Genomic DNA, 12,923 nt, shown 5'->3' with positions numbered 1-12,923 from the left:
CGGTTATTTATCAATATTTGCACAGTTGAAGGTGTTATGCAGTAAAGTAATAGAGATGCACAATAAAATAAAGAGCCTTGGGAAGAGCGCTTCACTGACTGTCTTTTATTTTTATCTGTCCAAATAACTTCCTTAATAAAGGGGGAAACCCCATTTTCTACTGGAAGCTTCCACTAACCCCTTTTAATTCCAGTGCTTTCTTTCTTCTGATTATTTCCTATTTATTCTATACATAGCTTGCTTTGAACACTTTTTGCATATGGTCTCCTTCATTAGATCATAAACTCTTTGAAGGCAGGGACGTTTTACCTCTTTTTGTATCCCCTGCGGCACTTGGAAGGCGCTTAACAAATGTTTATTGAATTTAATTTAATCTAAGCTAATTTTCTATGGGAAAGTTCCCGTGGATGGTACTAGCCACTGTAGGAAACCTTGGCCAGACAGGCCAAAGGATTGGGGAATCTTGCTTAGCCCGGAGGCCACGCTTCCGGGGTCCCACTGGCCCCTCCAGAGCACTCAAACCCAGCCACTCGACATCCCTTCCCCACTTCCCAAACTCTACCTAGGAACCCTCGGGAGGTTAGTGTCCCAACAAACTTTCTTAGGAGAAGGGGATGGGGCGTGGAAGAAATTTAAAGGGGAAGTCCCACCCCTTTCGCAAATCCCTATTAGTCCGGGCCGGGTAACCTCCCTCTTCAGGACTGACAACGGATTGGTTGGAAGGTGGGGCGGGAGCCCCTGAGGCGGGTCCCCCCTGCGGGGTCCAACCCGGCCGCCCCTCCCCCCTCCCCAGGTGGCAGGTGGGGCAGGGAAGGAGTGTCTCGCGCGCGCAGCAAACTGCGAGCCTCGGTGTCCTTGCTCCAGCCTGGACAGAGCGTCGGACACCATGAAGAGCCTCAAGTCCCGCTTGAAGAAGCAAGAGGCGTCTGCTCTGTTCCCTGCCAGCGGGGCAACCGGTCCGGTAAGTGCAGCCTGCACCCGCCGACGTTTCCGCCTCGGTGTCTCCAGTTTTCTCTCTGCTTCATCCCATCCCCCGGCCAGACCCCTCCCCCAAGCTGCCGCCTCTGGGCCATCCTGGTCGTTCTTCCGGGGACCCTCCTGAAACTAGAGTAGGGCCCGGGGTACAGACTAGACGAAAGCCCGGGGCCGGACGGGGCTAGTGAGACTCCGGGAGAAGGTCCATCTGGGGCTAGGGTACAAGGAAGGGCCATCCACCCCCGGCCTTTTCCCTCCCGCCCCTCCCTCACTAAAGCCATTCAAGGGTCTGGGTGGACGAGATCCGTAGGGACCCGTGCATAGAGGCTGCCGAGCTTGGTGGTGCGACGTTGCGCTGATTCCGTATGAGATTTGAAAAATTGGATTTTGGCTTTCCAGCTTTGCCGAAGGCAGTGTGGAGTACTGAGGTTGGAAGCGGAAGCCGGAATAGTGCTGGGAAGTTGGGGGGAGATGTTGTGAGCTTGTGGCTCCTAGAAAGTTTATGCTGTGGCAAAATCAAAGATACTTCCCTGTACTGTGTAGATAATCCAGACACCCAACGCAGAGGCTCAAAGGGAACTCCTGGGGATCCTTGAGGAACATCCTGGGATTTGATAAATTTGACAGTAGGTAATGGAAATGTGATCTAAACTCCAGGATGAAAAAAAATTTGCTATTTTACACATCTTGGTCAACCAGAAACCTGTAAAAGATGTAATCTCGAAAAGAGGCTCATTTATTTTCCTAGAATGCTTAAAACGATCTTTCTGATCTTCCCGAAAAATAGATCACCTCCCAAAATTTCTAGGGATTATTCAAGTAGCCAAATAACTTCTGATATGGTAAGTGCTGGACTTACAATTAGAAATACCTCACTTCAAAATCTTGCCTCAGATACTGACCCACTTAATTTCTCCTCTCTAAATTGAGGATAAGAATAGCATTCACTTTAAAAGGATCAAATGAGAAATTTCATGTAAAAATGATTTGTAAGCCTTAAAGTGCTATTTCCTCTTCATATTATATTTCTAGCTGGCTCAATATTTTTTTCCCCCTAGGATTAATTGGCTTGAAAAAAAAAGTGTGAGTCTTCAGGAGTAGAACTTATACCCTAGATTTTTAAAAGGCAGTAAATATACTGAATAGTATGACTATCTGAATAGGTATGTGGTTTATGTTATGGCCTTCACATTCTGACTCCAGCTTGCCTTTCCAAACATATATTCCTCCCTTTCAGTCTTTAAAGTTCAACTAAACTGTCTTGTCCATTTTCCCCTCTTTGTGTTCCATATCTAGAATGAACTCCTTTTCACCTCTTCCTTAGTTTAAGTAGGATCTCTTACTTTTTTCCTACTCTCCTTATATTAGGACCTCCCCCCTCCCTCATTTAAACCTTATATTTATTTTGTATTAATTAATATGGACATATTGTTTCCCACAACAAAATGGAAACAATTTTAGGACTGGGACTTTTTATAGTCATCTTTATGTTCCCAGAACCTAGCACAGTACCTAGAACACCTAATAAATATTTGTTGAAAGATTAAAAAAGAATTTTGTAAGAGCCATCATTTACCTGAGTTCAAGTCACACCTGGGCAAATCACGATTTCTACCAGGTAACTCGAAAGTCTATAAATTACTCAACAGTTGCCCATTTGCATTGGTAGAGGGAGTTCCCTCACTAGGAACTCTCTCTTCACAATGAAATCACAGGTTTAAAACAAAAAAGAAAGGAAAAAAGTCATAAAACGAGTGAGAGAAACAATATTCTTTCTTCTCTACTTTGCCTCTTTTTATCTCCTTTCCCTTAGTCTTTCCCTGCCTCTCCTGACACTGATTGGTTTAGTAACAGGGTCACATAGCCAGAATGCCTTTGAACTGAGATTTAAATTAGTCTTCCTGAATGGGAGTTTATTTATGTTATTATTCTTAAGAACTGAGAAAATGTTACTAGTAGCAGAGAAAGTCACAATGTTATTCTTCTATAAACATATTCATTGGATTCCAGGTTACATAGCCCAGAGACAGTTCATCTCAAGAAGTTTACACAACTTGATAAAATACTCTGTTTAATTTCATGCTAATCCTTCCCAAAGTTCACAAGATATTTGGGATTAAAAAAAAAGTATCAGTGTACTATTTTGCATTTTATTAATTTGCCAGCTTAGGGACAAATTTCTGAACTTTTAAACCCTTCTTTTCAACCTTACTGTATTTTTAGGTCTCTCAAAATGAAGGAATAAAGGTTAAGAGAAATTCCAAAAATTCATTTAAAAAAATGGATGTCTCTGTGCTAAAAGTAAAAAATCTTTAAAGCTTTCAAATTATATGGGAATGATGATGAATTATATAAATGTTTATTTTGATTTTAGAAATTTCACAAAAAATAGAAATAGTTCTCTTGCTTTTTCTGTTCATTTGAAATCTTGAATTATTGACACATGATTAATTTCATCATAATTACAATGAATTTTGTTCTCTTGGTTTGGCTCACTTTATTCTGTATCAGTCCATTGAACCCTTCCTGAGTTCCTCTGAAACTATCTGTGTTGTCATTTTTTTTAAACCCTTACCTTTTTCAATTCTGTGTATTGGTTCCAAGGCAGAAGAGTGGTAAGGGCTAGACAATGGGGGGTTAAGTGACTTGTCCAGGGTCACCCAACTAGGAAGTGTCTGAATTCAGATTTGAACCCAGGACCTCCTGTCTCTAGGCCTGGCTCTTAATCTACTGAGCTACCAGCTGCTCCCTGTACTCCAGTGCTGTCATTTCTCAAAGTAGTGTGATAAAAATTAGCTCTAACTTTTATAGTTCATTGACTTGAGAAGTTTTCGAAGACTACACCTCAACCCTTACTACTCTTTTGCCTTGTAACTGATCAATTCTAAGACAGAAGGAAAGGGTTTTAAAAAAAGGATTATATTTCACAAAACTTTTTAAAATTTGGGAATAGAATCATTGCATTTAAGCTAATTAATAAAAGTATTTTAGCAGATTGAATTTTGTATACATTTCATAGGATACTTTTGCTTGAAACCTTTTCATGTTTCCCTTGTGGTTATGAGGTTTTAAGTTAATATTGATATGTTCCATCATTTCAACTAATTGTTGGAATGTTTAATTAAGAAAGTAGTGGACATCTTTTAAAAAGTAACATCTCATTAGTTTGGATATAGTCTTTGTGGATTTGTAATGTTATACTTTCAGGCAGAAAAGTTTATGATAAATAACCAGTAAGTTTTCAGATGTTTAATGACTATGCATTGCTAAAAAAAAAGAGAGAATTATAATTTGAAAGTATGATGTTATTAGAATTTCTTTTTTAAAAATAAAAATTATGAATTTGACAAATCAACTGCTTAATTCATAAGCAGCCATACCAGATGTTATACTACAGAAATTGAATACAAAAACAAAAGTGAAACAGTTCATACTCTGAAAGAGCTTACTTTAATAAACTTAAAAAAAATACTGCACTTAACTAACATTTAAAACAATGTAGGTAGATGGCTTATTGAAAGGCTTTTTAATGGATCTACTTATGTAACTGTAAATTCATTTGAAAAATGGAAATGATTTATTTTAAAACAATATTTAACACCACAAAATACTGATTTAGTAATTTATTTTTATATTAATTCACATGAATAAATATAACTTTAGTCACTTATTCCAAGTCTTCATCATAATTTTTTTTTAAACCCTTACCTTCCGTCTTGGAGTCAATACTGTGTATTGGCTCCAAGGCAGAAGAGTGGTAAGGGTTAGGCAATGGGGGTCAAGTGACTTGCCCAGGGTCACACAGCTGGGAAGTGGCTGAAGCCAGATTTGAACCTAGGACCTCCCGTCTCTAGGACTGGTTCTCAATCCACTGTGCTACCCAGCTGCCCCCTTCATCATAATTTTTTAAACTGTTGTCTTCTATCTTAGAATCAGTACTGAGTATCTGTTCCAATGCCAAAGAGTGCTAAGAGCTGGGCAACTGGATATAACTGACTTGCTCTGGCTTACAGAGCTAGGAAATGTCTGAAGCAACATTTGAGCACAGGAAAACGAGTCTTCTTGACTCTAGGCCTGGCATTTTATCTACTGTGCCATCTAACTGTATATTTATACATATAAACACAATAAATACAATGTAATTTTTAGGAGCAAAGTACTAGTTGGGGGAAACTGGAAAGCATCATCAAGGTTTATGAACTGAGTAAATTTGCAATTCCAATATTTGTTTAAATCCATTCTCCAACAAGCTGTGTGAATTTTCATAATGAAATACTTCAAGCTTAGCTTAGTTTTGGAAAACTTATTATCAGATTGGTTGCAAGCAGATGAATATTTTGACTGTAGCAGTTCTTGAAAAGCTGTTGAGAGGTTGTGATCTTTGTTACTGGGGAAAGTTCTCACACTACCAAAATCTTGAGTTATTAAAGTTTTGAAGTAAATTTAACAGTAATCCAGTTTCTTGCCTCAGGTGATCTTTTGGTCTATTCCTTTTGTTCTGAAAGCTGACAATTGCACAGGTGAGATGGTATGTAAAATTGTACCTTGATTTCTTTTGGTGATCAAACACTGCTTCATAAACCATTTGTTAATATATCATATAAAATCTTGCTAATATTTTGAGACTGAAAAATTACTGATATCTGCCATATTCCAAACAGGAATTCAGAACAGCTCATTGTGGCATTCTTAGTTACTTTGGAAAAAAATAATTTTAACATTTAGGAAATATTTTAATAACTTAGAGCACAAGGAGGTATGATACATGTATATGAATATATATGTGAATATATACACAGATTCATGGGCACCCATACATATAACAACATGCATATTTTATCTAATTTTTATTTAGTTTTAGTTTTGAGAATGTAACATGTTTCTTCCACAGACAAAAAATGTGTGTATATTTGAAAAGTTGATTTTATAATAACCGTGACTTTTATGTAATGTCTTAAATAATTAAAACCATAGATTGTTTCATTTAGTTTCAGATTTTTTAAATTTAATGAAGTACTGTTTACTGGCATTAATTAAAGATGTAAAACTTAAATCAAAATTGCATGTTAATTAAAGCTTTAGTCTGCAGTATTTCCCTAGGATATTCTTTCATTGTAGATCCTGTGTTCCTTGACAAAAGTGGAAAAAGTAGAAGCTTTCTTTCTCCCTCTAAATTCTCAAAACTTTTAACTGCAGCATCACCATGGCCCAGCATGTTTGTTTTGAGTTAGAGTATTTTATTGTGAATTTATTTGGCAGTTATGTTCTGGATTGTAGTACTGAAAATGAACCTAAGTAATTAAAACATATCTTAATTATTCTTTTTAATAGTAGTAGAGCAATTGAGGATTGCATATCCTTGATATCATATATTTTATGATTATTTTAAAAAATCAGGATCTTAAAATTTAAATACTATTTGAATAATCTTTTTTTCAACTGGTATAAATTCAAATGAAGCAGAATAGAAGAATGGAAATGTGGTTATATTAATTAGGCAAGCATCATGAGGAAGGGATTAGATGATTTTATTATTTTATATTATTATTTTACAGTGTTTATTTCTATGATTCTAAGAATGAAAAGCTATAGTAAAAATTTATGGTTTTCAAAAGATATAGCATTTGAACTCACAAAGTTTGCCTTTGGAGTTTGAGTTGAGTAATTTTGTTCAATTTGTTTATTTATTCCTGTCAAAGATTTAGTCTAAAGTTAATGAAGGGAAAATAATTTCTATAGGAGGCAAAGTTTTTATTTGACAAGGATTATTGTGACTTTTTAAAGATTCCATTATGATTATATTTTATTCATTTTTATTGACTTACTTTATAATATTGTTGTAGTATTTAATGAAAAGAAAGTGTGCCTGAGCAGATAGAAGAGTTGGGAAGATTAGCATTCAAAGACTCAACTCAGCAAAAGAACTTTGTGCCCCAGCAACTCTATAAGTAACTGAATGAACATATATTAAATGATTCCTATGTACCAGACACTGCACTAAGTGTATGAGATGGAAATACAAAAGTGAGGCAGTTCCTTTGAGCCCAATAAAGCTCAAAAGAGCTTTCTTTCTGCAGAGATATAGCATGTTCAAAGGTAATATAGGTAGAATATATACAAAATAAATATAGTACAAAGCTATCAGGGAGGACACTGGCATTTGAGGCAAGCAAGCAAGACCTCTTAAAGGAGGTTGCATTTTAATTGAATCTTGAAGGGAAATGGAGGAATACGGGGAAACTCAGGTTGCAGAACAATTGGAAGGAGTTTTTCTCATCAGAAGGAAGTTCTCTACATTAATGCAGTCATAGATCTGGACTCCTCATACCCACCTAGTCTTATGTTTGGTTTCAGGCAGAGAAGTTAGACTTAAGTTCTGTTAAGTACCATAACCTTTGAACTTTTCATCTGTTTTTTTATGTCTTTATATTAACTTTTACTGCTTTGCTACAGCTTATGCAAGGAGTAAACCTTTTGATTTCCTGGCACTTAGATTGGTAATCTTTATTGTTATATTTTGTAACCATCATCTGTATTAGGTTGGCCTGATAGGTGAGAGGTTAAATTGACACTTGTAGCTTATGTGAATCTGTATTTAAAATGAAAAACTAAAATGAACCTTTTAAAAATGTGTGCAAAGCAAGAATATGCTGTATATAATTAGATTATACATCTAGAGATCACAAAGCATTTACAACTTTTATATGGGTTATGAATAGTTTTCATATCAAATGTAGAGAAACAGTAGCATTGAGATGAGTTGGTTTTAAAAGGCAAGAAAGGTTAATTATCTTAGTCTGGGAGTAGAATCTCCTGTTACTGAATATTTAAAATTTGAATAATCTTATTTTCAGTGGGTATAAGCTCAGATGATGCAGTGGAAAAATGGAAATGGTATTACATTAGTCAAGCAAGCATAATGATGAAGAATGGAGTGGTAAATGAGAAAACATCTGACCTTTCTTTTAGGCAACTAAATGTCAAAATCCATTTTTAAAGGACTTTCAGAGTTATAGAACTTTTTTTGATTGCTTATTCCTGATGATCAAAAAATTAGTCCTTAGGTCCCTCCAAATGGACTTGTCAGGAGAAAAAGATTGGTATCTTTTTAAAAAAAGGCAAACAGGTTTAAGTGATTTGCCTAAGGTCATTTAGGTAGGAAGGCCATATTTGAACCCAGGTCCTCCTGACTTCAGGCCCGACTTTCTATTCACTGTGCTACCTACCTGCACTGATTGATGTCATTTTAATAATAAAGAAGTAAAAAAAATAAAGTTAGTAGCTTAAGAAGTAAATAGAGTTGAATACTATTGTGCTAAAAGGAATAATAAAGTGGAGGAATTCCATGGAGACTGGAGCAACCTCCAGGAAGTGATGCAGAGCGAGAGGAGCAGAGCCAGGAGAACATTGTACACAGAGACTAATACACTGTGGTATAATCGAACATAATGGACTTCTCCATAAATGGTGGTGTAATGTCCCTGAACAATTTGCAGGGATCCAGGAGAAAAAAACACCATTCATAAGCAAAGGATAAACTATGGGAGTGGAAATACCGAGGAAAAGCAACTGCCTGAATACAGAGGTTGAGGGGACATGACAGAGGAGAGACTCTAAATGAACACTAATGCAAATACTATCAACAAAGCAATGGGTTCAAATCAAGAAAACATCTAATGCCCAGTGGACTTACGCATCGGCTATGGGGGGTGGGGGGGAGGAAAAGAAAATGATCTATGTCTTTAACGAATAATGCTTGGAAATGATCAAATAAAATATATTTAAAAAAAAGAAGTAAATATAGTTAGTATTCAGCATTGGGCTAAATATGAGTCACTAGAAAATATTTTGTTAAATTTGACTCAAAAAAAGTAACTCCTAAATTGCTTTGTGTGTGCTTTTTCTTTTTCTTTTTTTTTTTAAACGAGTGAATATCAACTACATGAAGCTTTGGTAGCATTTTAAATCCTGAAGTACCATATTTTTTTGTTCTGGAAAGAGATGGACAGAAGGGGGAAAGATGGTAATGGTTGACCAATATTTGCATGTTTTAATTAGAAATTTTCATTAATTATGTATTTAAATTTTCTGTTCAGTCCTTAAAACAGTTTGCTATACTTTATTATGTGAATCATCCAAGGAAGATGGCATCAGTTGTTATGGGGGAAACTTGGTAAATGACATAATTGATAAAACAGAACAAATTTCTTATGTAAACATTTAGATGAGGTACAAAGAATTAAATTAATAAGTTATGTGTATGTCAATCTCTGTGTAATATATGTCTGATTAATTTTATTTTTGTCAAAAGCTATGATACAAAAGCTTTAAGTAAAATTGATTGCCTTAAAATTCATCTGCAACAGATTAGTAGTCACCAATGGTCTAGATGGCCACTAAGATCCCTTGAACTGCATTTCACTCTAGGATTCACTGATTCTATGATTTCGTCAATGTAGACATTCTTTCCAGTCCATCAAACATTTATTAAGTGCTAAATAATTGTGTAGTATAATTTTAATATTTTATTATTCCAGGTTCTATTCTAAAAGTAAATACAAAGAGAAAGCAAAAACAACCTCTATTATAAGGAATTTACATTCAAATGAGGGAAACAACATGTATGTAAATAAATATATGCTAGAGACATGCAGAATAGATGGAAAGTAATCTCAAACAGGAAGGAACTAGCAGCTAGGAAGGAAAGTCAAAGTCAAACTCTGGTAAAAGGTGATATATGAGCTGAGTCTTGAAGAAAGCTAAAGAGTCAAAGACCCAGGTAATGATGGAGAACATTCTAGAAATGCAGCACAACCATAAGGGAAGAAATGGGAGGTAGAATGTAATAATGTGTGGGAGACAGCAAGTAAGCTAGTATGGCTAGACTGTAGATTGAATGGGGAAAACTAATATATAATAAGGTTAGATAGCAGGATTAGGCCAGATTGTGAAGAGTTTTAAATGCCAGAGTATTTTATATTTGATCCTGGAGGTAATAGGGAATCACTGAAATTTTTTTTAGAAAGGGAAGGGATATGACCCTACTCCTTTAGAACAGTTTTATGCTTTAAGAAAATCACGTTGGCAGCTCTGTGATGAGTGAATTGGAGAGGAGAGAGACTATAGGGAGGGAGATAAATTAAAAGGCTTTTGTAATCATCTAAGCAAGAGGTCATAAAGGCCTGTTTTAGGATGGCAGCCATGTGAATGAAGAGACTCGAATGCCTGTAAAATGTTGTGGAGAAAGAAGCAACAAGAATTGATGATTGATCGGGTATGTGGACTGAGTATGAGTTAGTAGTTGTTGATGACACCAATATTACGGACTTGCAGGATGGTGATGCCTTTGACAGCAGTAGGGGATTTTGGAAGAGGGGTGGGTTTTAGAAGAAAGAAAATGAATTCTGTTTCGGACACGTTAATTTTTAGACATGCTTGTGGGACATCCTCTTGAAATTGTCCAGTGGGCAGTTGGTAATACAGGGCTGAAATTCAGCAGTGTGAGATTGGGGGGAAATATGCGGGTCTAGGAATTACTCACATAGTGGTATAATGCCAAACAGGAGTTGATCAGACTACTAACTTACAATATGTAGAGAAAAGAACGGAGGACCAGAGCCTTGAGGATATTCATTGTTGAAGATCTAGAAAAGGATACTTAGAAGTGGTCAGAGAAGTATGTAAAGAATGAAAAGAATAATATTATGAAAACTTAAGAGAAGAGGAGGGTTGTCAACAATGTCAGATGCTGCAAAGAAGGATGAGGTTTGAGAAGAGGCTATTAGATTTGGCAAGTAACTGGGGCTTTGGAGAAGGTACTTTTCCTTTGAGTGATAAGATTGCAAACCAGATTGCAGAGCTGAAAATCAATTTGCAAAAGATTTAGGAGAAAGTGATTGCAACACATACATATCTGTTTATCCTTTTCTTGTCCATGTCCCATAAGTTCTCCATGGGGTACTCATCCAATGTAGTGGAGACTTTCCCCATTTCTTTTGACATCTTGAGGATATCAGTGTAGCATGTAGACTTCCTATATTTATTCTTTGTCCTTATCCTATTAATCCTATCTTTTTTGATTACATATTTGTTTCTTGTCATGTTTTATAACACCTTTCCCTTGTAAATCCTCATTTGTAAAAATGTCTAATATAGATAATATAACTTGTAAAATCTGCCTCTTTATTACTTTTTGGGGTGATCTTTAATTTTATTTTTTGAAGATTATAGTGTTTCATGACTTGAAACCATACACAATCACCAAAAGGATATTGGTATAAAAAAGATAGTCTTTTCATTTCAGAGAAAAGCTTGAGGACGTTAAAATTTTTTGTAGTTTTCCCATAGGTGTTCCAGTCTGCTTTTTTACTATTGGATGATGGGCCTAACTCACTGTCTGTTTACTGTCAAAGGTTATAAACTTTTCATTTGACTATATATCTCTATTGACATAAGATAAGTGGTAATAGACCACGTCTTTTTAATTTGCTTGTTATGTTGTTCCACTTAAAATATGTATTAACATGCATAATATTTTCCCTATTGTTATTTTGGGACTAAAATATACAGAAGAAAATGTAGTTCAATAATTACAGTGATTACCTATCCTCTACAATTCTCAGATACTTCCCTTTCTCATGTACTTGCTTGACTTCTTTCATGTTTTCTGCTGCTTCTGGATTCTTTGTTACTATGCTCATAGCTGCCTTCTTTTCTGACCCTTTCTATGGTTTCCCAAAATAATATTATTTTCTCCTTACTATATTTCTATACCACTCCTTCTTTAACATAAAATTGTGACTTTTGCAAATAAACATCAAGTTTTTGTTGTTCAGTCATGTCTGACTCAATGATTTGACTTAGGTTTTTTTTTTTGACAAAGATACTAGAGTTGTTTGCCATTTCCTTCTCCAGCTCATACTTCAGATAAGGAAACTGAGACAAACATGGTTAAGTGGTTTTCCCAGGGTCATACAGCTAGTAAATGTCTGAGGCCAGATTTGAATTCATAAAGATGAATTTTCCTAATTATAGGCCTGGCATTCTATCCCCCTGTGCCACATAGCTGTCCAAACACTAAGTACTATGTACTAAATAATGGTGCATAGTCATAGGCTACATCTCAGTTCCCATCTGCACAGGCCTTCTTGGGAAAGACCCCTTCCCCAGTGCCCATAGGCTTCTGATTGGCTCCCAGTCATGAACTATTCTGGAAGAATGATAAGCTCCATTTTCTCCTTGGATTTCCCAGTCATGACCCAGTTTAATACTCTTTTTCAGTTTTTGTTAGAGTAATTGTGGGAGAGATCTGGGCTGAACAGCCATTGTTCTATTCAATAATCTTTGCTGATTGAGTAAACAGGTACCATTTCACCAAAGTTGTCCCTGTAAACATATAAATCATATCTCCTAGGGAGAAATGGGTGATTTCTAGGACTGAATATTGTACCCTTTGTCAGATTTAGACTATATCAGATGTTTGCTTAACTTTATATTTTTAAAGTGGGTAGAAAAAGACTGATATAAAGATAAAAAAAAAGAACAATTAAAAAAAAACCTTAAGGTTGGTATTTTAAGGAATTAATAGGTCTTAAGAATTGCTTCTGCCTTTACATTTCTGAGACCGAGAGCAAATGTAACCTTGGAGTGATAACATTTTTTTAAAATCTAGAGCAACTATTTTTCATTCTCTGGATTTTGTCACAATAAATTGAATGTGGTAATTAGAAAGGAAACACATATTTGAAAGGGAAAAAACTCAGCAACAAATATCTATGGTAAAGGTTTCATTTTCAAGACATATAAGAAACCAATTCAAAATTATAGGACTTAAAAGCCATTTCACAATTGGCAAATGCTTAAAATAGCGCATTTGTAAAAGAAGCTATCAATAATCATATGAAAAAAGCTCCAAATTGCTACTAATTACATAAATTCAAATTAAAGTA

At 35.6% G+C, this 12,923-nt stretch overlaps 1 protein-coding gene across 2 annotated transcripts in view; it reads left to right on the top strand.

Moving 5' to 3' along the window:
- Positions 1 to 702: 702 nt before the first annotated feature.
- Positions 703 to 12,923, top strand: part of UACA (uveal autoantigen with coiled-coil domains and ankyrin repeats) — an 88,681-nt gene continuing 76,460 nt past the window's right edge. For both annotated transcript variants that reach the window (XM_007479647.3, XM_007479646.2), the window contains exon 1: positions 703 to 961. In XM_007479647.3, the coding sequence (XP_007479709.2) occupies positions 887 to 961 (75 nt within the window). In that variant the 5' untranslated portion in view covers positions 703 to 886. The remainder of the gene's footprint in view (positions 962 to 12,923) is intronic.

This window comes from Monodelphis domestica, chromosome 1, assembly GCF_027887165.1.
Source record: "Monodelphis domestica isolate mMonDom1 chromosome 1, mMonDom1.pri, whole genome shotgun sequence".
NCBI classification, from domain to species: domain Eukaryota; kingdom Metazoa; phylum Chordata; class Mammalia; order Didelphimorphia; family Didelphidae; genus Monodelphis; species Monodelphis domestica.
Note: the sequence above shows the minus strand (reverse complement) of the source record. Positions and strands in the feature narration are given on the sequence as shown.